A 26,973-nucleotide genomic window follows, 5' to 3' on the forward strand; every position below is an offset into this window, starting at 1 on the left:
TGCGGGCGGACGTGCGGGTCGCTGGCCGTCCGGACGCTTGGCCCGGACCCGGGCGGCGATGTGGGGAGGTCCGGGCAGCCCGGGCGGTGGCGGGGCCGGGGGCGGGGCCGGGGGCGCCGCCGACCCCGCCCCCCTGCGCCGGAGGAGCCGCCGCCCGAGCGCCGACCCGGGAGTGCGAGGCGGCTCTGGCGTGCGGGGTGAGTCCCGGGGTTTCGGGGGCCGGGCATCCTCTGGGCGGACGGGGAGCGGGAAGCCGGGAGAAAGTCGAGGGGATACGAGGGGTCCTGCGGACGACGCCCGGAGCTGGGATCGGTCGGCGCACCCCGCCCCCGGCGTCCGCGCTGACCCTCGCGCGCCTCTGGCCCGCAGACCCCGAGGACGCGGCCATGCCGGGCGGAGCCGAGGCTGGAGAGGCCGAGGAGGAGGCTGGGGCCGGCTCCGGGTCCGAGGCGGAGGAGGACGCGCTGTGGGAGCGGATCGAGGGCGTCCGGCACCGGCTGACGCGCACCCTCAACCCAGCCAAGCTCACGCCGTATCTGCGCCAATGCCGGGTCATCGACGAGCAGGACGAGGAGGAGGTGCTGAGCACCTACCGCTTCCCGTGCCGTGTCAACCGCACCGGTGAGCCGTGGGGGGCGCGGGGTCGGGCCTGAGCGGGCGGGGCCGGCCTTCCCTGGGGCCTTCTTGGGGCCGACCAGCCAAGGGCTCTGATCCCCGGGACCTCGGTGTCCACACCGGTAGGGCGGGATGGTTGCTGTGTCCGCCATCCTGCCTCCTTTAGCGTGTCCGCGTGTCCACACCGCGCCTGGATTTCTCGCCCGCCTCCTCGGCCCACCTTAGAGTAAGGGGTTGGCTGTAGTTGCGGTTCAGGCCGGGCTTGGGACCTCCCTGTCCCAGCTGGTGGACTTGGCCTCGTTCCTGTGACCTTTGCTTTCATAGGTTCTCCCTGTCCCCCGCTTTCTGTGTGTCACATACTTCTCGGAGAGTTATTCTTTATTTTTCCATCCCAGTTTTTTGAGGGTGCCTTCTCCCGTAGGTTGTGCCTGAATGGAGCTGGCAAAGCAGTGAGGGTCTGATGGTGGGATTTCAGGCACTGGTCAACGATTTGATATTTTGGTTTGCCTTTGAGGATGGAGGGGGCTTTTCTGTGCCGTTGTAAAGGCAGGCTCTGTTTGCTGGCCCTGTATCTGTGTGGAGGGCAGGCAGGGGCTTGGGGTGCTGTTGAAACACAGTTGCCACTGGTGATGGTGGGCAAGTGGGTCCTGATTCTTCTGGCTGCAGCAGACAGGCTATCTCCTCTGATGTGTTGAGTCAGGCCCCAGTGTGTGTCACTGGTTCAGAGATCTGGGGAATGTGGGCCCTGGAGTAGTCGGGATGGGGGGCGGGGAGCAGATGGGAGAAAGCAGCTAGGCGCTGGGGGCCACCCTCACCTTGACCCTTGGACACCCACCCCCCATTCTCCAGGGCGCCTGATGGACATCTTGCGCTGCCGGGGGAAGAGGGGCTATGAGGCCTTCCTGGAAGCCCTGGAGTTCTACTACCCCGAGCACTTCACACTGCTCACTGGCCGAGAGCCTGCCCAGCGCTGCTCCATGATCCTCGGTGAGTGGGTCTGCAGTGGGTGCTAGCGCCATGGGTGCCAGCGCAAATTCCTTACCCCCTCCCTGTGAGGGGGCACTCCCATTGTGGCCATTGAACAGGCAGGGAAACTGAGGCATAGAGAGAGCTGAAACTGTCTGCCCAAGGCCTCCCCAGCCGGCTGAGTGTGGGGCTGGGTTTGTAATGCAGTTAGAGTCTAAATTCAGAGCCCTTACACTTAACATAGCTCTTTCCCCCTGAAATTGTTCTCAGACATGTATGTGGCCAACATGTACCAGTTGGCAGTTTCTTCTGTAAAAAATTCAAACATGCCATGAGACGAGAATAAACAGCAAAGATCTTTACTTCTTCTGTCAGCTCGTCTCTGCTGGTAACACTTTGGCAATTATGCACACACGCACACACATACACGGGATCATCTTACATGTCTTGTTCTGTATTTCATTTTTTCTTGGAACAACTGATTTTTGTGATTCATTCCCCCACCACCACCAGTGTGATTCTGTTATGCTTGTTCTTAATGACTGCATCGTGTTTGTTAGTGATGTGCCATAGTCATTTTAACATATCCTCTACTGATGTGTTATTTGCAAATATTACAGTGCTGGGAACATCCTTCTAGATGCATCTTTGTGCACATGTGTGTCTCAGAAGTTCTGAGAAGTCATATTTCTTAGAGAATGTGTAGCTTCCCTGGTGACTCAGTCTGTAAAGAATCTGCCTGCAGTGCAGGAGACCTGGGTTCCATCCCTGTGTTGGGAAGATCCCCTGGAGATGGGAATGGCAACCCACCTTCAGCATTCTTGCCTGGAGAATCCCATGGACAGAGGAACCTGGTGGGCTACAGCCCATGGGCTCGCCTAGAGTCGGACATGACTGAGCGACTAACACACACACAACATGGGTCCCTCCAGCAGTGTATGAGCACCCTTTTTCTTGTACCCTCATTCATCCTGGGGATCATTTTAAAATATTTTTTGTGTGGTTAGATATGTGAAAAATAATATGTTGTTGTTTTAAGTTTGCACTTTGTTGAGAGATGTACTCAGCTTACTCAACAGGTTAGTTAGCCTTGGGCAAATGGCTTGACATTTCTGTGCCTGGATTTGTCTGTCTTTAAAATGGGTGCAATAAATAGTACCTACCTTAAGTGTTGTGAAGATAACATAAATTAATATACATATGTAGCACTCTTGCCTGGAAAATCCCATGGATGGAGGAGCCTGGTAGGCTGCGGTCCATAGGGTCGCTAAGAGTAAGACACGACTGAGCGACTTCACATTCACTTTTCACTTTCATGCACTGGAGAAGGAAATGGCAACCCACTCCAGTGTTCTTGGCTGGAGAATCCCAGGGATGGCGGAGCCTGGTGGGCTGCCGTCTATGGGGTCACACAGAGTCGGACACGACTGAATCAACTTAGCAGCAGCAGCAGCAGCAGCAGCAGCAGCAGACCATGGAGTGGGACAGACCAGAGTGGGACACAACTGAGTGAGTAAGTACAGCTCAGCACAAACATAGGAAAATATGTTTCTCATTGCATATCTGCATACATACATGCTCAGTTGTGTCCAACTCTTTGTGACCCCATGGGCTGTAGCCCACCAGTCTCCTCTGTCCATGGGGATTCTCCAGGCAAGAATACTAGAGTGGAGGACTTCCCTGGTGGTCTACTGGTTAGGACTTTGCCTTCCAATGCTGGGGCTGTGGGTTCGATCCCCCTTCAGGGAACTGAGATCCTGCATGCCTCACGGTCAAAAAACCAAAACATAAAACAGAAACAGTATTGTAATAAATTCAATAAAGACTTAAAAAAAAAAAAAAGAGTACTAGAGTGGGTTGCCATTCCCTTCTCCAGGGGATCTTCCCAACCCAGGAATCAAACCCAGGTCTCCTGCATTGCAGGTGGATTCTTTACTGTCTGAGCCACCAGGGAAGCCCATGAATACTGGAATGGGTAGCCTATCCCTTTTCCAGGGGATCTTCTCTACCCAGGAATTGAATTGGGCTCTCCTGCATTGCAGGTGGATTCTTTATCAGCTGACCTATCAGGGAAGCCCTTTCCTATGTTTACCAGTCGTTTTTTGCTTGGGAATTTGCAATTTGATAGTTTCTGGCCATATTTTTATTTTGTTGTTTGCTGTTGATTTGTAGGAGCTCTTTATATAGTGTGACTCTGTGTCATGTGTTGGATTTTCTCCCACTCTGTTACTTGTCTTTTAACTTTGCTTCTTACATCTGTCATCATTCAGAAATCTCTTACAGTTTTTTTTATTTTTGCCTTGTAGGAAGCCTTTCCCTGTCCTCATATTGTAAAAATGGGTTCCAGTATTTCCTTCTAGTGTTTTTCCAGTTTGGGTTTTTCTGTGTGGTCTGCCATCTTGCTGGATTTTATTTGCCTGACCCGACTTTTCTCTGCCCTGTCCTTGGCAGATGAGGAAGGGCCTGAGGGCCTGACCCAGTTCCTGATGACAGAGGTGCGGCGGCTGAGGGAGGCTCGAAAGAGTCAGCTGCAGCGGGAGCAGCAGCTGCAGGCCCGGGGCCGGGTGCTGGAGGAGGAGCGAGCAGGGCTGGAGCAGCGGCTTCGGGAGCAACAGCAGGCTCAGGAGCGCTGCCAACGGCTGCGGGAGGACTGGGAGGCCGGGAGCCTGGAGCTTCTACGGCTTAAGGATGAGAATTACATGATCGCCATGCGCCTGGCACAGCTCAGCGAGGAGAAGAACTCAGCCGTGCTGCGCAGCAGGGACTTGCAGCTGGCGGTAGGCCCTGGGGAGGTTGGGGTGGGGTGTGCCATGGGAAAGGGGCAGCTTTGCAAAAAATGATGGTAATATGGTAGCCGGCTGGTGTCCCAGAGCCACCATCTGCTGGCTACTGGACCATGGGCAAGTCCCTTTTCCACCCTGTGCCTCAGTTTTCTCATCTGTAACATGGGGATATTGATAGTGCTTATTTCATTGAGTTATGACTGTGGTTCTCAACTGGGGTTGAATTTGCTCCCCCTGCCCCTAGCAACTTTTAGCCATGTCTGGGAACACTTTTGGTCATCACAACCAGGAGTGTGTTACTGGTGTCTAGTGAGTAGAGGCCGGGGATACTGCTAAACGTCCTTGGAGCCCAGGAGAGCTCCACAATCAAGAACTGTCCAGTCCAAAAGGTCTGCAAGTGCTGAGGCAGAGAGACCTTGAGGTAGAAGTATTTCTCAGATTTAAGATACAGAACTTAAGACATGTACAGGTCCTGGTGCAGGGTTAGTGCTCAAAACCTGGATTATGGTCAGCCATTGTTATTGATATTATTAAGTATGACTCTATGCTATGTAGGTTACACGCATCACATCATGTAATCTCAAACATACCATGTACCACGTTCTCGTTTTGAAGTACAGACACAGGTGTAGATTGTAAAGGGACTTGCTTAAGGTCACAGAGCAGCAAGTGGCACAGCCTGGATGTGAACCAGGTCTGCCTGGTGCCCCTGCTAGCTTCTGCTTCATGATGCTGTTCCTCTTGCTCCCATCCAGATGAAATCTCACCCAGTTCTCCCTATAAGTGAATGAGGCCATGCCTCTTACAAGCTGAGAAACTGAGCCTCTCTTTCTTGGTGTCTTATTGGGTCTTCACATGGGGATAAAGCTGGGATTTTACTGCTGCAGAGAGTTGTCTCAAGGATTTGACAGTGCCTGCGGCCAAGGCAAGAGATGCAGGGTTTGCTCCCTGGGTGGGGAAGATCCCCTGAAGGAGAAAATGACAACCCACTCCAGTATTCTTGCCTGGAGAACCCCATGGACAGAGGAACCTGGTGGGCTACGAGTAAAGTGACTGAGCACACAGGTGGCACACAGTAGGCTGTCCTTGGCAGTACTTCACAAGGTTCCATTGGGGGATTTTGATGGTGGGATCTGAAGCCCCCTGACCCCATGAGCCTCAACTGTGGCTGGGGCACCCCAGGGGGTGAGAGGTGGCCGTGGACAGTGGGTCGCATGTCCACAATGAGCCTGTAAGTGTGAGAGCACTGGTGTTCTGGAGCCTGTGACTGTGGGTGCCATTGCGGGTTGGGGGAGACATCTGGGGAAAGGAGTCCTGACTGGGGGTTGTTGAGGCCACAGGTTCATGGACCCAGGCTGCCAGGCCCACTTGAGCCTCAGGTTCCTCATCCTTGAAGTGGGAGGTCACGGTGCAGTGACATCATAGCAATATAGCATCGCCAGTGTAGTAGGCATGGTCCTCCGGGCTTGATGTCCATCAACTCCTGTAATTTCCTGGGAACTCCACTGGAATGGGGGTCAGGTAGAGCCTGTTATTATCCCCATGTATGAATGAAGAAACTGAGGCACAGACAGGTTGGTTGAAGTACTTCCCCAGGGTTCCAAGATGGAGAATTTCTGACTCTACTCTGGGCACTGCTGGGAGTGGGGCAAGGTGGGGAAGGAGCCTGGTGGGGAGAGCCTGCTCAGAGAGGACAGTGTGATGGCCACTGGTCCCTGGGTGCTGGGAGGGGCTGTGGCCAGCACAGTTTGTCTCGCCTTTGGGTTGCATGTGATTGTAAGTTGGGTCTGCTGAAGTGGTGGACATGTGCATGTGACTGGGTGGGGGGTGCCTTGTGTGTGTGTGCACCTGTCTGGAGCCTCCTGGGGTTGGGTAGAGGGATGAGGTGTGGAGGTTCCCTGTGTGTCAGCATTTCAGCTCTAGGTGCTGAAATGTGCACAGGATGTGTGTGCTTAGTCACTCACTTGTGTCCAACTCTTTTGCTACCCCATGGACTGTAGCCTGCTAGGCTCCTCTGTCCATGGAATTTTCCAAGCAAGAATACTGGAGTGGGTTGCCATTTCCCTTCTCAAGGGGATCTTCCTGACCCAGGGACCAAACCCACGTCTCCTGCGTCCCCTGCACTGCAGGCGGATTCTTTACCGCTGAGCCACTGGGGAAGGTCCAGGATGGCCCTAGGGGTAAAGAAATCTGCCAGTGGGCAGAGAACAGCTGCTTTTTTCCGGTTTAGCTGGTGGAGGGTAAGGGATGAAATTCAATTAAATAGATAAGCTTTTCTTTAAATGTAGCTACTGTACACTTGCCTTAATTTACTGGAGCTTTTCTGCAATTAACAAAGGCTTTGCAGGTGGAAATGAACAGAGCAGCTGATCATGCTTTTTCCTGGCAGCTTGGGTTCCCTCCCCCCGGACAGGTGTGTGGTGGCTGTTATTTAATACTGTATTTTATAAGGTGCAAATTTAATGAGCTGTTATTTCTAAGCAACATAAACTTAAAGGAATGAACGCTATAATTTTGTGCTAAGTGAGTTTGTACACCAGGATTAAATGCATCTGTTATTTCCTGGTGTTTGGCGGAGACTCCCAGGTGCCCTGTCTCCTGAGCTCATCTGGGAAGCCTGCCGGCCTCGGGTCAGGCAGGAGGTCGGGGTGTGTGGCTGTAGTTTGCTGGAGAGGGTGTGACCACATTTGCCCTTGTAACTAGCTGTCTTTCTCCAGCGGCTCACAAAGCGGGTTTTGTGAGGGGAAAGGAATGTAAGAGTCATGAATTTCTTTCTGAGTCCTCTGCGGAGGAGGAGTGGGCTGTTAATTCATGGAACTGCCTGACCCAGTCTCCAGATCCTTGCGTGTGTGGGGTTCGGCGGGGGGGGGTGGTTGGAGAATGCTATGCCAGGCTCTAGAGGCTGGGAGGCTGGGAGTCCTTTCCAAGGAAGGCCAGGGTGCTCCTAGGGCACCAGACGTCAGCATGCCTGAGTGTAGCCCCAGAGGTCACTGTGTCTTTTTCCAACAATGACTTCATTTTGTGGCCTGCCACCTGCTGCTCCTCGCGTCGCTGCCTAGCCACCTCAGACCCCACATGAATTTGGAAAATCACTTGGGCTGAGTACACTCATAATCCAGCCAGCTGCTCATACATCTCTGCCGTGGCCACCACTCAGCCACCCACACAGCCCCCTTGATCAGTTTCTGGCTGCCCACACTGAACTGGTAACAGTGAGGGGAGGGATTTTATTCAAAGCTGTAAAAATAGCCACTGTTACACCCCCAGCAGTTCTGTAGTTTAAAGGCGTCTGTCCACCTGCTATCTTGTTTGATGCCTGCAATGACTTTGGGAGGCAGATGGTGGAGCAGGAGCAGGGGGATTGAATAGGCCCATTTTACTGATGGGGAAACTGAGGCCCAGAGGAGGTAAGTGAGTTGCTCAGGATGATGGAGGGTAAAATGGTACAATTGAAACCTGGACCCCAGATTTGGAATTTGTGTTGGGAGTGAACCAATAGCATAACCATCCCTCATGGAGGCTCTGGGAGGAATATCTCTAAGGGAGGATTGGACTCATGGCTGTTCTGTGCATGTATGTTGTGCAAGGAAGCTTTCTGAGGGGGGACATCCTGGCTCTCGGGCTGGGTGAGACCCTCAAAACTGTCTTCCTCCTTATTCCCCTGGGAGATGAGGAGACTGAGGCACAGAGAGAGGCCATGACTTGCCCAAGGCCACACAGAGTTAGAGGCCGAGCTGGGCCCAGCCCCTGGGTCCTCCTGTTCTTGGTGCAGCCCTCCTTCCTGTCCATTATGCTGGTGCTGGGCTCAGTTGCCTGTGCTCAATGTCAGAACTGCAGGACAGACAAGTGTGTTGTGATCTGGCCCATCCACCCACAAGTCCCTGAGGCAGATTCCCCTGGGAGGGTGGTTTGGCCTTGTCTTATTGGTCTAGCCTGTTGCTTCTTTGTAGACATGTCCAGGGAGGATGCCTGCTTGGGCCCCTCTGGGAATGGGGGAGGCACCCTGGACTGCAGGAGCGGGACCTCTGTCTCCCCTCTGGCCTGGCTGGTGCTCCCTCCCTGAGCTGACCCGTGTCCTGGGCCCCAGGTGGATCAGCTCAAGCTCAAGGTGAGCCGGCTGGAGGAAGAGTGCACGCAGCTGCGAAGGGCCAGGGGGCCAGTCCCTGGAGCTGAGGAGAAAGAGAAAGAGCCTGACGGTGCGGACCTGGTCTTGGAGCTCCGCGCTGAGAACCAGCGGCTGGTGGCCTCACTGCAGGAGCTGCAGGAAGGCCTGCAGCAGGTACGGGGGGAGGGGAGACCCTCCTGCTCACTTGTCCCCCTGAGGCCTGGAAAATGAGCATTCTAGATCCGGGGATCTGAGATCTGGCTGGCCTCCTAAGATCTGAGTGGAGGCCCTCGGCTCTTCCTGGGTGTTGAGTCTGGGGTCTGGGGCTGGGGGAGGGGGGACTCAGGAAGCCTCTGAACTCGAAACTGTGCATCTGATTTTGTGTGTGAGCATTTTTCTGGGCAGTGGGCCCCCAGTTTTCCTTGGATTTGTAAAGGAGTCTGACTGTGGAAAGGTTGAGACCTCTGAGGTCTGGGTGGCCCCAGGGCTTGCTCAGTGTCCTGTGGCAGGTCAGGGACAGCATGGGCCTGCCACCTGGCCATCACTCCTCACAGGAAGTGGGGGAGGAAGCTAGGGCTCTGGTGTATTTTATAGGGTTGGGGGTGCCTAGCTAGGGTATGGGTCTGGGGACTGGATCTTCGGCCCATGATCTACCTGCCTGGGCCAGGCTCAGACCCTGTCTTGTCAGGCCAGAGGAGGGGGGTAGAAATAGGTCTTGGAAATATTACCCATCTCCTGTCCTGGCTATTGGGTGGGGGCCAGAGCAAGAGAGAACAGGCCTGGTTCTTGTTGAGGAATAAGATCCTGGTCCAACTTGTCCAAGCACGCCCTCATCCCCTTACCTCATTTGTACCCCAGATGCTCCCTGGAGGGTGGGCAGAGCTGCTGGGGCCACACCCACTCAGCAGAAGAGGAAGCCGGGGTTCAGAGAGGCCAAGGCTCTCAGCCAAGGAGGCAGAGCTAGTGGGCTGGGGCTGAGGGCTATGTGTCCCCCCTCACCCTACACTCAGGATGAGCCCAGAGCCAGGGCTGAGGCAGCACTGAGCTCTGACACCCGCCCCCGCAGGAGGCAAGCCGGCCAGGGGCCCCAGGCTCCGAGCGCATCCTCCTAGACATCCTGGAGCATGACTGGCGTGAGGCGCAGGACAGCCGGCAGGAGCTGTGCCAGAAGCTGCATGCTGTGCAGGGGGAGCTGCAGTGGGCCGAGGAGCTGCGGGACAAGGTGATGTCCACGTTCCCCATACACCCCCTTCCTTGCCCCCACTTGCCTTTTTGCTCACAGCCTGGGGAAGCTCCTGGGGAGTGGGGGAGGGGGGGTGGGCATCACCCGTTTACTTCAGCCAGCTTTCCCCGAGCATCTGCTGTGTGCCAGGTCCCGTGCCAAGAGCTGTGCATTCCTTTGTTCTCAAATACGTGTTGAGATCCATCTGTGAACAAAACAAAGGTCCCTTCTCCTGGGGGGACAGATTCTAGCAGGGGAGACAAACAAGACACTTTATGCATAATCCACAGTCCCTCACTTCACGTCATGGAGGGTGATGAGGGCTGTGGAGGAAGCAGAGTGGGTTAAGGGAGCAGACTGCAGTTGAAATGAGGAGGCCCAGGTGGGTTGGGATGGGTTGTTGTCCCCATTTTACAGATCAGGCAGCTGAGGCCCCGTGAGGAGATGTCAGTTAGCAGCCCAGGCCACCCAGCTGAGGAGGTGGGCATTCATTACTGGGGCTCAGGCCTTTCCCTGGACCTGCTGGGCTCCTGCCCATGGTCCCCAGCCCTGGAGTCTGACCCGGGTGTGTCCCATCCCTCTCCACCCTGCTGCACCCACAGTATCTGCAGGAGATGGAGGACCTGCGGCTGAAGCACCGTACGCTGCAGAAGGACTGTGACCTGTACAAGCACCGCATGGCCACCGTCCTGGCCCAGCTGGAGGAGATCGAGAAGGAGCGGGACCAGGTGAGCCCCGCCTGCTGTGTGCCCAGTCCTCGTTCCCATCCAGGGCAAGATGGGGAGAGGCAGGTGGGACTGGAACCGCAGACAAACAGTATACTCGTCAGTTTAGGATGGGGCAAGTAGGCCACGAGAAACAGACAGGGGACCTGAGCGCTGAGGTATGCCAGCCCTGCCCTCTCAACACATCTGCCTCGCTGGGCTCCTGGGACAGGTATGAAGCTGGTGTGGGTGGCCTTTGCATCTGAATCCTTGTTCTCCCCGCATCAAGAGTGAGGCTTTCAAATGTTTGTTGGTGAAGAGATTCTCAAAAGGTCTGGCTCCCAGGCCCTGGGTACCATTCCTTCAGCTCCTGAGGGGTGGGCCAAGGCCCCCAGCCCTCCTTGTCTGAGCTCCCCATGCAGCGGGGAGGGCAGCAGGTTTTGTCCTTGTTCGAATCCCTGGAATCCCTGAAGCAGTTGGCATCTACATGTGACTGTAGGCCTTGGGGGGCCTGGTGAAAACGTAGATTTCGGGTTTCAACCCCGGTCTGGGGTGGGCCCAGGAATCTGCACTTCACCTGATTGCTCCTAGCCCCTGAGACTCTCACCCCTGCTCCCTCTGAGACAATGGGTGGTAGGTCCCCGTGGGCATGGACCCAGCTCTTGGGCACCCTGGTCTACATTGTGTGGAAAAGTTCTTTGGGTGCACTGGGCTGGGTTTTGAGCCCTGGAGGCTGGGAATAAAGTCCCCCATACACAGTGTGTCCCATAGAAGAGTTTTGAGTTGTTTCTGGGAAATGGTACGAGCCTGGACTCTGCAGCTGTGTCCCTGCTGGCTTGGTGTCCCTGCCTGTAAAATGAAAATAAGGAGGCTCTCTAACTTGAAGAGTTATTGTGAAGATTAAATGAGCCAATATGTAGCACAGGGCACAAGCGTCCAGGAAGTTCTTAATAAACATTAGTTGCCGGTCCTTATGCTACCCACTCCGCCCCCCCACCCCTGGCCTGATCTGAGAGGTCAGAGGCCAGGACAACTAAGCCAGCATGTCACTTTCGGCTCCTGGCCCCAGTTCCCTCCTTGCCCACTCTTGCCAGGCCATCCAGAGCCGAGACCGTATTCAGCTGCAGTACTCGCAGAGCCTCATTGAGAAGGACCAGTACCGGAAGCAGGTCCGAGGCCTGGAGGTGGAGCGGGATGAGCTGCTGACGGCGCTCACCAGCCTGGAGGGTGCCAAGGCCCTGCTGGAGGTGCAGCTACAGCGGGTCCAGGGGGGGCCCCATCTCAAGGTGAGCAGGGTCAGGAGTCCAAGCTGGAACTCTCGGCCAGAGTGAGACCTGGTGAGAGACCTCAACCGGGGGTGGGGACATGGGGGACTCACTGGGGGTCCTCACCTGGGCCTGGGAAGATGCAGGCTCTGGGAGGAAACATGTGGGTCCTGGCTGGAGTCATCATTCGAGGTCAAGAACATGCCAGTCTTGGAGGGGGCTGTTGGCCAAGGTGGACAAAATGCAGCTCGGATGGGTGGGGGTTGGTATATCAGGGAACAGGACAGGAATGTAGGGGCCTCTGGGTTTCTGAGGTTATACCTGGGGCGCGAAAAACAGTTTGAAGCTTATCTTATCATACACTTGGAGAACCCCAGCTCCCTGAGGGCTGGTGAGCATCTTAGAATGCAAAATGTGTGCCCTAGAAGTTCCTCAGAGACTGACTAGTACAGTTGCCTCATTGCACAGGGCCCAGAGAGGGTCAGAGGCTTGCCCAGGATCACATAGCCATCCAACAGTGGAGCTGAGCCCCCAGATCCCTTAGAAATCAGACATTGGCTCTCAGATCTCTGTCAAGGTAGGAAAAGAAAGGCTTTTCCTATTTTGTGTGTGTGCTTAGTTGCTCAGTTATATCTGACTCTTGGTGACCCTTTGGACTGTAGCCCACCAGGCTCCTCTTTTCATGGAATTTTTCAAGCAAGAATGCTGGAGTTGGTTGCCATTTTCCTCCTCCAGGGGATCTTCCTGACCCAGCGATTGAACCCACATCTCCTGTGTCTTCTGCATCGCAGGCAAATTCTTTACCCACTGAGCCATCGGGGAAGCCTCTTTCCTATCTTGGGTTCGCTTAAAGAGGATCAGTCCACCAGGAGTGTACTACCTAAAGAAACAGAACAAAAGAAGCATAAATCTGTGATTTTTGACTTTTAAATATCCTCAGTGGCTTACTTTGCCCTAGAAGTCCTACAGGGTGGTTCCCTTAGTTGTCTACCTCGAGCCTGGTTCTCTCAGTCTCAACTTTTTTTTTTTTTATTAAACTTTTTGTTTTGTATTGGCATATAGCCAGTTAATAATATTGTGATGTTTTCAGGTGGACAGCAAAGGGACTCAGCCATACATATATGTGTATCCGTTCTCCCCCATCCTTCCCTCCTCTCCAAGATGCTACAGGACATTGAGCAGAATTCCATATACTGTACAGTAGGACCTTATTGGTTATCTATTTAAAATATAGCAGTGTGTACATTGTTGATCCCACACTATCCCTTCCCCCAATCTCAGCTTTTTAATTCCTAGAATGTGTCAGTCCTGCCTCAGGCCCTTTGCTCTGACTGTTCCATCTGCCTCCCCGACTTTAACACCTACTTATCCTTGAGTTCTCAGTTCCAACCACACTTTCCCTGGAAAACACTCTGATGGCCCCCTGGCCGGGTGGGACCTTTGAGTGCCTTTCCCACCCCGGGTACCTTCCTTCCCAGCTCTTTTGGAAGCTGAGCCTTAATTCCTTCATCTGCCTGCTTGTTTCTAGTTTGTCTCCTCCACTAGGCTGTGAGCTCCATGAGGGCAGGAATGCAGCTTCCTCCTTCCCGACCTCATCCCTGTTTCCAGCACTTGGGTGTTGAGCAAATGGTGGTGGCTGGCCCCGGCCCAACGCTGCTGACCGCTCCCTCTCCTTTTCCTCTCCAGGCCTGCGCCTCTTCCCATTCCCTGTGCTCCAACCTCAGCAGCACCTGGAGCCTCAGCGAGTTCCCATCCCCGCTGGGAGGCCCAGAAGCAGCAGGGGAGGTGGCTGTCGTGGGAGGGCCCGAGCCCCACACCTCGGTAAGACGCCTGCCCTAGCCCAGATGTGGGGGGTACAATGGCCATCATATTATTACTGACACACAGGGGGCTCTCCAGTTTGCTGACCATTCCATTTCCCGTGAAAGGAAATTGAGGCCCACAAAAGCTAAGTGCCTTGTTGAAACTCCCAAAGAAGCTGGCTCAGTGCTGGGCCTAGGCTCAGGCGCCAGGAGACCTGGGGAGCCATTCACATACCAAAACTTTGCAGAGCCCACCTGTCCACTCTGGGCTCAAGTTCCTGTCTGTGAAATGAGCACAAACTTGGCACAGTGAGCTGTGGGCGGGTGCTGTGGGGGTGACCAGGCCCTGCTGTGACTTTGCAGGAGGAGGCCATGGACAACGAGAAGGAGATCAATCGCCTCTCCATCCTGCCCTTTCCACCCAGTGCTGGCTCCATCCTCCGCCGGCAGCGAGAGGAGGACCCTGCGCCCCCTAAGAGGTAAAGGGAGAGGCTCGGAGTGGGGGGTTACTACTCTTGCCTCCCAGAATCCCTGATGCCAGGGTCAGGTCTAGGCTGTCACCTCCCTTTGCTGCCCTTAAATGACTGGAGCTATGGAAACCCAGGTCCCAGGAGTCACATGTGTAACCAAGGGGTTAAGACAAGGTCAGAGGGCAGAGTGGGCTCAGTCCCTGATGAGTACCCTGACATAAGAGTCACTGGAGGTTAAGCCTCAAATAGCCTTAATCCAGGGAGAAGCCTGAATGTTCAGGACTAGGAGACACCGAGGAGGTTCTCAGGAGTCAAGGATCTCAGGCAAGAAAGGCTGCAGGTTAAGGCAGCAGCAGAAAATGGGGGCCAGATAAACTGAGCCATATGATTGGTGCCAGGACTGAGGCCGGGAGATAGCCTGCCACCTGGCATGTGTCCCCCGTCATTGGCTTAATGTAATGAGTGAACCCGCCATGATGAGTGTGCGATGGGAAGGTCATGGTGTGGGAGGCAGACACTGGAGCTACAGATGACAGTAGAAAGTAGAGTTGGGATGAGGCATGAGAGGTCAGGGCAGGCTTCCTAGAGAGAGAGGCATTGCAGACCAGAAGGGGTGGCCTTCTAGGTGGAGGGATATGGGCACAGGTGCACGGTCAGAATATTAGCTTCTTGCCCTGTGACTTTAGGAGTCTAGCGTGCATGTGCTTGGGGGTTGCCAGACACTGGGGCAGCACGGGGACAGGAGCAGGGGGTGGGGCTGAATGCCCACCATGCTCAGTGCTGGCCCCTCCCACCCTCTCTCTGCCCAGGTCCTTCAGCAGCATGTCAGACATCACAGGTAAAGGCCCCGGGGCTCCCGGGGGAGGGCTCGTCTGGGAACCCACCTGAGGCCGGTGCTACCTATGCTGCCCTTGGCCTGCACCCCCTCCCTGAGGTTCTGCTGTCCCCTAAGCAGGGAGGCTCTGCTCAGGAGGCCCTGTGGGAGTTGATTCCCACCTCTCATCCTGAGCCCATCCTGGTCCTCTCTCCTGGTCTCAGCTGTGCTCTGTGGAGCTACTCAGTTCCAGCCCGCCCTCCACCTTCTTCCAGGAAACTGAAGGGTCACCCTGCTCGACCCAGGCCCAGCCCTGAGCCCTGTGAGTCCAGTGTGTTCCCAGGGCCTCCAACCTGCCAAGGTCTCTGGGCCCTGAGCCATCTCTGGGCTCAAGGGGCTCAACCCCTTCTCATGGACCCAGCCCTCCCTCACTGGTCTGCTGGCGCCCCTGAACCTCACCCCTCCTCTCCAGGGAGTGTGACGCTCAAGCCCTGGTCCCCGGGCCTCTCCTCATCCTCGTCCTCCGACAGCGTGTGGCCTTTGGGAAAGCCGGACAGCCTTCTGGCCAGAGGCTGTGGCCTGGATCTCTTCAACAGGTACCGCAGTCACCTGGGGCGGGCTGGAGCTGGGGGGCTGGTCCAGATCCCCAGAGAAGGGTGAGCAGGGGTAAGGTGGGAGGGAGCAGCAGAGAAGCCCTTGCTCATGCCTCTGTCAGACTGTTGGGTTTTTGCACAGAGGCAGACGTTGAATTCATATGCTGTCACCATTGTCTGGGAGGCTTGGGCTGGTTATTTCACCTTTCTGGGCCTCAGTTTCCTCATCGGGGTAAAGGGCACAGCAGTGTCTTCTGCAGGTGGTGCTTGGAGGCTTAGGACTTGTGGCAGCCAAGCACCCCGCTTTGCCAGGCGTGTGGTGGGTGCTTGGTAGGTGGCAACTGTTACTTGTACTGCTTGCCTGTCCCTGCTCAGATCTCCCAGCAGGACTGAGCCTCCCAGCAGACTTTGTGCTGAGGGTGGGGTGGGGTGGTGGTAGTTTGTCATTTGTGGCTCCCTGCAGCTGAGCTGGCCCCATGCCCATGACTGGAGACACGAGCCTTGGCGGCTCCCAGCATGCTGCAGGCCATGTGCTCTGTGTGTTTTGGTGGTTGCATGGCTTTCCTGGTCCGTGATCTCAGGAGGACAGGCGATGGAAGAGGCTGATCTGAGTATGTGGCCTTTGAACGCAGCCAGGAGAGAGCAGGCCAGGAGGGCAGCTGGGTGATATGGAAAGGAGAGAACAGAGGCTGTCCAGGGACAGGCCTGGCGTCCGGTGGTGACTGGAGCGTGAGGGCAGGGAAGGGGGAAGGGGGAAAGATGAAGGTCGAGGCTAGGGCAGGCTTTGTGAGTCAGGCTGGAGAAGTATGGTGCTGTGCACCCTGGGAAACCTGGGCGGCACGGGGAGGGGGAGATGGTGCTTAGCTATTACTAAACGCAAGGCCGGCTCCTGGCTGCTTCACAACATTCCCTCTGTCCTGGGAGGCAGGCTCTATTATGATTACCCCTTTTTTATAGAGGAAGAAACCGAGGCTCAGAGAGGTTAAGCGACTTGCCCGAGGTCACACAGCTGGGACGTGCCAGGGCCAAGCTCCAGAGTGGCCTGACCAGATTTGGGTTTTGGGGAGGGCATAGGAAGCACTGAATGTCAGAGCTGGAATGTGGGGATGCTGGTTACAGAGGACAGGTCGCTCGAGAAATCAGGGCAGAGCAGCACCGGGAGCCTCCTGCCTCCTGGAAGCAGCTTGGCCAGGCCCCTGCCCCCACTCTCACGGTTCGGCACAGGGCCCAGTGTGACATTGTTTCTCACTGTGCAGGACGTGCTTCTGGGGGAAGGGGCGGAGGCGCCTCCCTTCCTGCCTGCCTCGGCCCTTCCTCCTCTCAGGCCTGCAGCAGGGGTCCTGGCTGCTATCCAAGGGCCTCCACCATAGAAGGAGCTGGAGGTTCTGGCCCATGTGATCATGGGACCACCTCTGATGCCCACACAGTTCCTGGGGAGGAGGGAGATGGGAGAGGAACACATATTGAGGGGTTGGGGCAGGGTTGGTGGACTAAGAGAGAAGGGGGTGGGCTGATGGGAGTTCAAGGATGTGAGAGCCCTAGTGGACTGGGAAGCACTGTTGGCACACGTCCTGGGCTGGAGGCGGGGTTACAGGTCAGAGCACAGGCGGGATCCAAACAGACTTGTGAGCCAGCTGAAATCCTGGCTCTGTCACTTGCTACTGTGGGACCTTGAGCAACTCGTTTAATTTCTCATTACCTCAGTTTTCTGCTCTGTAAAATGGGATTGCAGTAGTACCTGTCCCTTGGGGTCATTGTGGAGGTTCTAATATTCTTACTAGAGTGCTAAATGCAGTGCCTGGCTCGCAGTGAGTGGGAAGTTAGCTCTTAGCTATTATTGGTGCTGTTGTGGCTTAATCCTCACAGTAGCCCTGCAAGCCCCATATACAGATGATAATGAGGCTCAGAGTCAGGAATGTGTCCCATGGCCACTTGGTGGTGGAGCTGGGGATTCCAGAGTCCCTTCCTCTCGTCACAGCTACTTGAGTTTTTTTTTAAACTTTTATTTGTTTTTGACTGTGCTGGATATTCATTGCTGCACACAGGCTTTCTCTAGTTGCAGCAAGAGGGAGCTATTCTCTGCTTTTGGTGTGCAGGCTTCTCATTGTGGTGCCCCCCTCTTGGAGCTCAGGCTCAGTAGTTGCGCACAGGCTTCGTTGCCTCATGGCGTGTGGATTCTTCCCAGAACAGGGATCAAATCCGTGTCCCCTGCCTTATCAGGCAGATTCTTAACCACTGTACTACCAGGGAAGTCCCCACTGAAGCTGCTTTAACCTCCACCTGTGTTGAGTGCTCCCTGTGTGTTGGGCGTTGTAGCTCTTCGCTCTCCCCTGCTCCTCTTGGCTCCCAGAGCCTTGGGCCAGGGCGGAGGATGGTCAGGCAGGTGGAAAAGAGTGAAAGTGAGATGTTGGGTGGGGAGGACACTGGGAGAGTATTGGGGTGCTATCTCCTGGGAAGGGCCATACCTGCCTGCTCTTGTCACAAAGACAGGATCTCCGGCATTGGCCGACCTCACACAGGGAAGGTTTGGGTAGGTCATTGTCTAACTCCACCACCCACCAGCTGTGTAACCCTTGGCAATTGTAACTTCCCCTGGCTTCAGTTTGCCTCTTCTCTTATGTTGGGGGAATAACAGATGGCTTCCGTAGGGTGGTTGGGAGGATTCAGTGAGGTAATCTGTGTGACATGCTTACATCTCAGCTTCATAGGTCCCTGACCCATGAACCTAGGGATCTTCCCACAGTGCCCCAGGGTGTAGGGCAACACTCATCCAAGCCACCTAACTCATGATGTTCAGGGTTGGCAGAGTGAAGGACTTGGCCCAGTTCCTGTTGTTCCCCTGTGACTTGACTCCTGAGCTGACGCTGGGGGATAGGATTGGGAGCCCTCTCCTGGTGGATGGGGACCCCCATCCTTCCCACAGGCAGGACTGGGATCAATCAGATCTTGTTGCCAGAAACCTAAGAGCTCCTGAGAGGTTGGAGCAGGCAGCCCCTGCCCTCCACCATGTTCCTTTTTCTTCCCCACCCGCTTGTCTGCTGAGGTCTGAGTCTGAGAGACCTGATCTGGATCCTGCCCTGAGCCCCCAGGTAGTAGCCTGGGGCTGTGGAGGCTCAGAGAAGTCACTTGGTCCCTCAGGAAGGTGGGCAAGGGCATTCTGAAGGAGAGGATGCCCAAGCTGGGTCTCTGAGCCTGAAAAGGTGGAACGGCTGAGGAATTGCCCTGATGCTGGAATTGCAGGGAGGGGGCGTGGCATGCAGGCAGGGGTAGGGATTGAGCAGATGGACCTGGAGGGCCTGAATGCAGTCTTCTCGCTGGGCCCTCAACTGGAGAAGCCAACAGTGGTCATCTGTCTGTGGGTTTGAAATTGGGTGGGGGGAAGCTGGACCACAAAGAGCTGACTTGTCCTGAATCACAACTGGTGATAGTGAATGTCTAGTTGTTATCAGGCACTATTCAGCAACATCCAGTGTTTAAACTTACTGAGTTGTACAACGAGGTAGATAGACACAGGTGGGACTGCTGAGAACCAGAGGCCTCCTGGCCCCAGAGTTCCTGCTGGTGCCCTCCACACCACTTTTCTCAAACTCTTCTTATGGTATCCCGCTGCAGGAGAAACCCAGTACAAGTGCCTGGAACAAAAGGGTCACAGGAAGATAGTTGGATTTACTTGAAGGGAGGCAGGCTTGTATTTTCTATTCCATTCCATTCAAAAACAGTGCTGGTCATGACCCAGTGAATTTCATAACTCATTTAGTTGGAAAGCCCTGAAGCCCTCTGGTTTCCACCTCTACCTGCATTATCTCTATATTTGTCTAAGCCTCACACCCACGGTGGGAAATGAGTGTCATCATTGTCCTTGCTTTATGGATGTGGAGATAAAATCAAGTGGCCAGCTCGCTTACAAAGGCTAGAGCACAGTTAGTACTGGGGTTGCAGCTGATAGCTATGGCTTTAGCCATTGGGCAGCATAGCCAGGCCCATCCTCAGGCCTCCCATCTCTGTCCAGGCCTTTCTGTGCCCAATCGATGTGGCCAGGACAGTCCCGAGGCTGAAGGAGCCTGTAAAGGCAGCCCAGATGTCCCCAGCACCCATGTCTATCCCCAGCCCCTGGGTCTTGGTCCTCTATTTTGACTGAGGGGGCAGGAGCCAGGCTAGACTCCCAAGGGCCAGGGTCTTCCCCTGCATGGGTACTGATTGGGTTAAGGTCTTTGCAGCCTTGCCCACCCTGGGCAGGCAGCAGGGGGCAGTATGGCTGTGTGGCTGAAGCTGCCAGGGTGGATGGGGAGGTGAGTGAATGCCCAGGCTTTTCCTGGGCTCTCTCTCTATTTGGGGCACACCCACAGAGCCTGACCTCTCCCCTTCCCTAGAACTATGGAGGAGGGGTCATGGGGAGACTTGTGGTCAGTTCTCTCTGAGTCTGGCCACAGGGCTTCACCACTTCTCATCCAGGGATAGGCAGAGTCCTCCTATGAATGGGATTTGGTGACTCTGTCCTGACTGTCAGTGGTACCCACTGACCACCAGAAGAAGGTCAGATACCTTCATTCCTTGCCCTCCATAGGCTGGCTCCAGCTTGCCTTTCCTGGGAGCTGTTTCCCAGAATGTTAAATTAGTTAATTAGGGCAAGGAGTTTAGCATGGTGTCTAGTACATGGGAAGCACCCAGTAAGTGTTTGATGCTACTGTTATTATTGTTGTTGTTAAATTCTTCTGCATTGTATCCTATTCTCCACACGTCTGCCTATACCAGCTCTTTGGTCTGGAACCATACGGTTCTGTCTGTTCCAGAAGTACTTCTGTTCTTCACCCTCATATAGCCTAGCTGCTGCTTCCTCTGGGAAGCCCCTCCCTTTATGCTTCTACTGCCAGCAGTAACCATCCTTGATCTGTTATGATTTAAGGGTGACCTCCTGCCCTAGACTATGAGCATAACAAGCTTTTATTAGTCATCTGCCAGATGTGCCAGATACTTGTGATTGGTGGTAGGGATCCAGAGCCAAACATGATAGAGGGCTGATTCTCAAGGCATTTTATTGAGGGAGGAAACCAAGGGGAAAATAGATAAACGGGGTGCTCCAGCAAGAAGCTTCACCTCACTGTGTGCAGGGGTTTGAGGGTTTTGGGAAGGAGAGGTTGCTTTTGACCTGAACAATGAAGGATAAGCAGAATTTGCCAGGCAAAATAGAAGGGAAAGAGCATTCCAGCAGGTGCAGTGGCCTGGGGTGGCAGTCTTGGCATCTTTGGGACATCACTATAGTTCTCCAAGGATATTGAACTGAATCAACATACTGACTAAACGCTAATTCCATCTCCTTTCTCTCTGCTCAGGTCTCTGGCTATCCGAGTGTCTGGCTGGAGTCCCCCGGGGGGACCTGAGCCCCAGGACAAGGGTCCAGATAGCCTGTCATTCCTCGGGGATAGCTGGTCTGGGGCTGTTGTGCGGAGGGTTCTCTCTGGGCCAGGGTCGGCCAGGGTAGAACCAAGAGAGGTGAGGCCCCGCCCCTCTGAGCTGGGGGCGGAATCGGTACATTAGCTGGAGCTGGTGCCCTCTGATTGGTGGATCTAGGTCATTGGGCGGAGTTTCTGGAGATTGGTCGAAGCAGAGGTGGGCTCATCGGTTAGCCCCGCCTCAGCCAGCATTAAGTGAAATCTGATTGGGCAGGGGCTGGGAGGTGGGGTAGAGTGATAGCACCTGGACAGATCGCCACCCTTACACGTGGAAAAGACCAGACTGAGCCACGCTGGGTGGGGAGGCCAGTTGCAGGGAGCAGGGTCTGGCTGGGCACGCACCCTGTAAGGCGGGAGCATCAGAATTTTGAGACATGGTCACCCCCACACGCGGTGTTCTTCGGCCCCAGGGCTGTCCTGGGAAGCCCTGGGAAGCTAGCTCAGTTCCCTCCCTGTCTGGGTTTTCTCCCAGCCAAGGGCAGAGGCTGCTGGTTTGGAGGGGGCAGGGCTGGAAGGCGAGGCCCAGCAGAGAACCTTGCCCCGGAAACAGACGTCCACGCTCCCACTGATGGACTTCAAGGGTAAACCTGGCCTGGGGCGGGCAGGCACTGAGGGCTTAGGAGTCCTGGAAGGTCAGAACTGAGGGCTCACGAGAAGGCTCCTCCAGTCCATAGTGTGGGTGGGACAGCTGCGGCCTGGAAGGGGGATGCCTCGCCTCCTGACTCCTTTACTGCTCTTTCCTTCTACACTGCTGTCCCCTTGCTAGTTGTCTCTTCTTATGCTCTTCCTCTGTCTTGTCCTCAGTAAGCAACTTACAGTGAAAGGAGCTCTGGATAGGAGTCCAGGAACCTGGGTTTGGGTCCTGGTTCTGTCCCCAGTGGGCTTGGTGGCTTGGGGCCAATCCCTTCCCTCCCTGGGCCTTAGACTCTCATTTTAAGAAGGGGAAGGTATGGCCTCTCTGAGGTTAATGCTTGACTTTCTCTTTCCCTTGTCCTTATTGCTGACCCCTGCCTTGTCCACACTCAGCCTGCCAGTCCTTCCACGAGGCCCTGGACACCTGGGTGAAGGAGCCAGGAGCTGAGCCCTTCTACATTCGAGCCAACCTCACCCTGCCTGAGCGGGCTGACCCCCACGCCCTGTGTGTGAGAGCTCAGGAGATACTGCGGCTGGTGGACCCGGCATATAAGCGACGGCAGGAGTGGTTCTGCGCGCGGGTTGACCCCCTCACCCTGCGAGACCTGGACCGGGGCACCGTGCCCAACTATCAGAGGTGACACAGCCCGTGGCCCTGGGAGCCGGGACTGGGATGGGGGACTCTCGGCCCCCTCCTGCAGTCCCTCGCCATCCTCTGGGACAGGATTGGGGGAGGGGGCTGGAGGAGAGAAAGTGAGGAACTCCCCACCTCCCTGCAAACTCATGACATGACCTCCCTTTTCCCCCACCCCCTCCCGCCAGAGCCCAGCAGCTCCTGGAAGTTCAGGAGAAATGCCTGCTATCCAGCCGACACCGGGGCCCCCGCAGTAATGTAAGCTGGGCTGCGGAGGACAGGGTGAGGGCTTTGGGAGGGGGAGCCAAAAGGGAGAGGTCAGGCTCCATTCTCTGGAAGCTGGGGGAGGAGACCCCAGCCACTTGGTTGCTCATCTTCTCGGTGAGCATTTTGGTTGTGTCTTCACCCAGACTTGGTTGATCCTATTCCCAGCGTGTCCATCAAAGAGAATAGCAATAGGGCTCCAGTCCAGGTAGTTGACGGGGAAGTGAGGCATTGTGCCCGGTGCTCAGGAGTATGGGTGGCATGTGGTGAGCACTTAACAGAACAATAGTCACACTCCCTTCTCTGATCCCTGTACCATGCGCCTAGGCAGAGCAAGGCTCAGAGAGGTTAAATATTTCAAGAGACCATGGTACTAAAGAGAAGGTGGAGAACCTGGGCTTTAGAGCCAGGCCTCCGGAGTTTGCATCCCAGCTCTGCTGCTTCTTTGCTGTATGACCTTGGCTGACCACCTGACCCTCTCTTGAGGCTCTGTTTCATCATCTGTAAAATGGGGAACCCGTGCCTGTCTTGTGGGTTCATGCATGTGGGATCTAGTTAGCGTTTGTCCCGTTGTCACATTATTTGACACCTGTCAACTCTTGATATCCATGGGGTCGCAAAGAGTCAGATATGACTGAGCAGCTGAACAACAACAACCACAATTGTTATAATTAGCAGTGTCGATTTTGGTTTTTCTATATTCGTCCTACACTGCTGACTAATTGGAAGAGACCACAGAGTTTGTCTCTTACATCTTATTAGGTCCTTCTTGGCCTCGATTTCTGATCTGTAATGTGGGGGCAGACCTAAGGCTCCTCTAACTCTAACTAGCTCTAGCAGCCTTACTTCCCTGGATTCCTAGTAATGGTCACCCGCCTCTGTCTCGGGGGCTGTACTGGGTCAGGTGGGGGCAGGGGACAGCCAGATAGAGAGGGGGTTCTTGTGCTGACCTGCCCTTTCTCCCTGAGGATGGGACAGAGCTGAGCTCTCAGGTGCCCCTCTTTTTCTACTCCCTCACCAGCTAAAGAAGCGCGCCCTGGACCAGCTGCGACTGGTGAAGCCCAAGCATGTGGGGAGTCCTCCTGGGGACTCCCCAGAGCAGCTGCTGCTGGAGCCCTGCTCAGGTGCGTGCCTAGGTGCAAAGGTGCAGCCATTGCCTACGGGCTCCAGGAATGTGCCCATCTCGGTGTCCTTTGGCCTTGGTGTTCCCTTTGGCCTTGAAGGGCTTGTGGGAGGGTTCCAGTTGGGGGCAGGGTGCAGGCCAGGGACCTGGTGGGAGATGGGCCACGAGGATGGAGGGAGCTGGTGTGTGTCCAGGTGTGACCAGGGGTGAGGCACGGGCAAGCATGGGCCTGTTTTTGTCTGGCACAGCATGCACAGCTGTGCCTTTTGCCTGTGTATGGTGGCAGGTGCCATGATGACCCCAGAGAGAGTTCCTGGAGGAAGGAGGATGGGGGGTTAGGGGAGCCCAGAGGAACGAATAGCAATTCTGAGGGTAAGGCTGGTTAGCAAAGGTTTCCTAGAAGGGAGATTGTTTGAACTGGGGCTTTCAAGGATGAAGACTCCATGCTAGGCAGAAGGCAAAGACTCAGAGGCATGGCTATGTGTCATATGCTTGGAGGACACGGAGTACAGCAGGCACATAACTCTTGTCATGCATTGTGCCAGAGGGGAGGGGGGAGGTAGGAGGGGTCCCTGCCCACCTGGGAGCGTGGGAAGGCATGACCTGGGCTCTGACAGGAGAGTTAACTGGGCCACCAGGGTATGCAGAGGTCCTGTGATTACAGCTGCTGATCTGTGAGGTCGGAATAGAGCTTGTAGTGAGGGGATCTGTGGCCTGCTGCCTCCCCAGCTCCGGCAGGGCTGGGTCACCCACGTGGAGGATGTGGCCTTCTTCCTGAGAGTTGTGGGAAGTCACTGGTGCATTGAACACAGGGGAGTTACAGGATCTGACTTCAGCATTGAAGCCTGCCTCAGCTGCCTAGAGGAGAATGGCCTATAGGGGGCACGGGTGAGGCCTGGGATGGGGAGGAGGACAGTCCCAGTGAAGTCCAGCAGCGGGTGTTAGGAAGGGAAAGAAGATAGGGACCTTGAGAGGAGGCACTGGGGTTCTGAGTATTGAGGGGGCTGGCCATCCCAGCAGCGAGGAGCTGGGGCCCTGCCTGCACCCTCATCTCGTCTACATCCTGTCCCCTCCCATGCCCAGAGCCAGAGCGGAGCCTCAAACCCTACAGCCTGGTGCGGCCCCTGCTGGTGTCTGCCCTGCGGCCCGTGGTGCTCTTGCCTGAGTGCCTGGCGCCCCGGCTCATCCGCAACCTCCTAGACCTGCCCAGCTCCCGGCTGGACTTCCAAGTGTGCCCAGCAGGTGAGCCTGCACACTTGAAGATGGGAGGGCAAGGTGGTACCGTGGGGCAGTCAAGCCCACTGGCCCTTCATTTGTGCCTTTCTGTGCTTTGCAGAAAGCCTCTCTGGAGAGGAACAGTGCACACTGTCAGCACCCGGAGCCCCCAAGGCCCAGCCTGCTGCCCCTGGTCTGGGCAGCAGGATCCGTGCCATCCAGGAGTCTGTCGGGAAGGTAGGTGCTTAGGGTGGAGCATGGGGGTGGTGCCCTCTGGGCCCAGGAGCAGAGGGTGACCCTGGGCAAGCCCCTTCCCTTCCATGGGTGTCTTCGCACCTGTGAAATGGGTAGCCTGGGGCACTCTGCCTCAAGTGGCCCACCCTGGAGAGTTTGGCTGATACATCTGATCTGTTCCTCCTTGTCTCAGACTTGCTGCTCCCCTGGGAGCCACCTGGGGCTGCCAAGGGTGGGGTCAGCGCCCTCTGCAGATCAAGGTCTAGGGAAAGTGACTTATTTCCCTGGGTCTTGGGCTTTCCTTTCCAGTTCTTTCCTTATTGCCAAGGTGGATGGGGAAGCTGGACCCTGTAGGGGGCTGTGTTATGGGGGCCCAGTCAGGGGGCAGGGAGGCTAGGGTCTCTGGCTTGGGAGTAAAATGTAGCCTTGACCACTCCTACCCCGAGAAGAAGCACTGCCTGTTGGAGCTGGGTGCTCGGGGCGTGCGGGAGCTGGTCCAGAACGAGATCTACCCCATCGTCATCCACGTGGAGGTGACCGAGAAGAATGTCCGGGAGGTCAGGTGAGTTGGGCCGGGAGGAGGGGTAGGGACCCTGCGCTTCCTCCTGTTTGGATGCCTTGCTCTCTCTCTCTCTCCATCTCTTCGTTTGCCTTCTGTCTGTCACTCTGACTGCCTCTGTCCGTCCTCTCTCTCTGACTCTCCATGTCTTAGTCCATTCCTTTCTCTCTGTCTCACTGTCCGTCTTCATCCCCCGCTCTGACCATGGCCTGCTGTCCTCTCTCGGCAGGAGTCTGCTGGGCCGGCCGGGCTGGCGGGACTCCGAGCTGCTGCGGCAGTGCCGGAGCTCGGAGCATGTGCTCTGGGGGCTGCCCTGCTCCTGGGTGCAGGTGCCCGCCCACGAGTGGGGCCACTCAGAGGAGCTGGCCAAGGTGGTGCGGGGACGCATCCTGCAGGAGCAGGCCCGCCTCGTGTGGGTGGAGCGTGGCAGCACCAGAGGTGGTGGCAGCAGCAGCAGCAGCGAGGCCTGAGGGCCCCCTTGGAATGCCTGCACCTTCCTCACTCACTCCAGAAGCCACCAGCAGGGACCCTGGTATCTGCAGTGGAGCAGTGTCCTCCCATCCTGAGCCTTCCTCAACCCTGGGACTGTTGACGCGGGGCCCTCGGCTCTGGGCTCTGTCACCCACAGGAGCCCCTGGCCAGAGCTCCCTCCCACCCCTGGACTTGCTGCTCTGGGCCTTCCCCTGGCCTTGTGTCTCCACGGACCCTTCTCGTGGGTCTCAAACACACATCTGTGTCCTGTCCCTCCTGGCGCTCCTCAGAGCATCTGCATTCTCAGTCCTGTGCGTTGGTTTGCACACCCAAGATCCCACAGGGTGGACTCGAGTCTGCCCCTCCCCTCGGCTCACAAGGTCTCCTGGCTCCACAGCCTCTTCTTTTTTTTTTTGGCCTCACTGTGTGGCATGCAGGATCTTTGTTCCCTGACCAGGGACTGAACCTGTGCTCTGTGCAGTGGAAGCACAGAGTCTTCGTCGCTGGACCACTAGGGAAGTCCTCCACATCCTCTTCTGTTCACAGGAGCCCCCGAGCCTGTCGTGTGTGACACCCACTCATCCAGCTGACATTTCTTGTGTTTACCTCCACGGGGGCGTTGTGGCCTCCCCAGTCCACCGTCACCTGTGACCCTTGTGTCTTCCAGTCACATGTGTGTCTGTGGTTCTCCCCTGTGTAAATGTCATGCCCCTACCCCCGTGACCCTTAGGCACTAACCCGCGTGTGTTCCTGGTGAGCACACCCGAGGACCATGTTCTCACAGCACCTGCGCCCCTCTCTGCCCTGCCTCTCAGAGGGATGGATGGGGAAGGGGCCAGCCGCTCCATTACCAGAATGTACAGCTTGTGGATTTTTAATGGGCTTTTTTCCCCTCAGAAGCTGCACATTATGGAACATTAAACAGTTTGTCATAGAAGCTGGTGGGCTTTTGCTTGCTTGCCTCCCTGGCTTGGGCCCCCTTCCCCTTGTCCCACTTGTTGCCACCCCCAGCTCAGGTTGATACCACCTTTCAGGTTCCTGCTCGCTCATG

The 26,973-nt window shown here is 55.9% G+C and overlaps 1 protein-coding gene across 2 annotated transcripts; it reads left to right on the top strand.

Moving 5' to 3' along the window:
- Positions 1 to 140: 140 nt before the first annotated feature.
- Positions 141 to 26,859, top strand: LOC120858552 (caspase recruitment domain-containing protein 10). 2 transcript variants are annotated; one of them, XM_040234684.1, is made up of 21 exons: positions 141 to 197; positions 370 to 621; positions 1,465 to 1,602; positions 4,033 to 4,358; positions 8,452 to 8,643; positions 9,536 to 9,691; positions 10,294 to 10,419; positions 11,490 to 11,681; positions 13,347 to 13,481; positions 13,826 to 13,941; positions 14,742 to 14,770; positions 15,219 to 15,342; positions 20,670 to 20,829; positions 21,262 to 21,370; positions 21,816 to 22,059; positions 22,245 to 22,314; positions 23,342 to 23,444; positions 24,527 to 24,685; positions 24,780 to 24,895; positions 25,342 to 25,454; positions 25,681 to 25,921. In XM_040234684.1, the coding sequence occupies exons 2-21, from the start codon at positions 387 to 389 to the stop codon at positions 25,919 to 25,921; spliced, it is 3,084 nt and encodes a 1,027-aa protein (XP_040090618.1). In that variant the 5' UTR covers positions 141 to 197; positions 370 to 386. The 2 variants fall into 2 exon arrangements, with proteins under 2 accessions (XP_040090618.1, XP_040090617.1); XM_040234683.1 differs by lacking the exon at positions 141 to 197 and having other exon boundaries at positions 387 to 621; positions 25,681 to 26,859.
- Positions 26,860 to 26,973: the final 114 nt, after the last annotated feature.

This window comes from Oryx dammah, unplaced genomic scaffold (genome assembly GCF_014754425.2).
Source record: "Oryx dammah isolate SB20612 unplaced genomic scaffold, SCBI_Odam_1.1 HiC_scaffold_29, whole genome shotgun sequence".
Lineage (NCBI taxonomy): Eukaryota > Metazoa > Chordata > Mammalia > Artiodactyla > Bovidae > Oryx > Oryx dammah.

Coding starts and splice junctions, on each gene's coding strand:
- LOC120858552 (XM_040234684.1), top strand. CDS start 387: ATGCCGGGCGGAGCCGAGGCTGGAGAGGCCGAGGAGGAGGCTGGGGCC. Junction 8,644..9,535: donor TGCAGGAAGGCCTGCAGCAG/GTACGGGGGGAG, acceptor CCGCCCCCGCAG/GAGGCAAGCCGGCCAGGGGC. Junction 23,445..24,526: donor GCTGCTGGAGCCCTGCTCAG/GTGCGTGCCTAG, acceptor TCCCATGCCCAG/AGCCAGAGCGGAGCCTCAAA.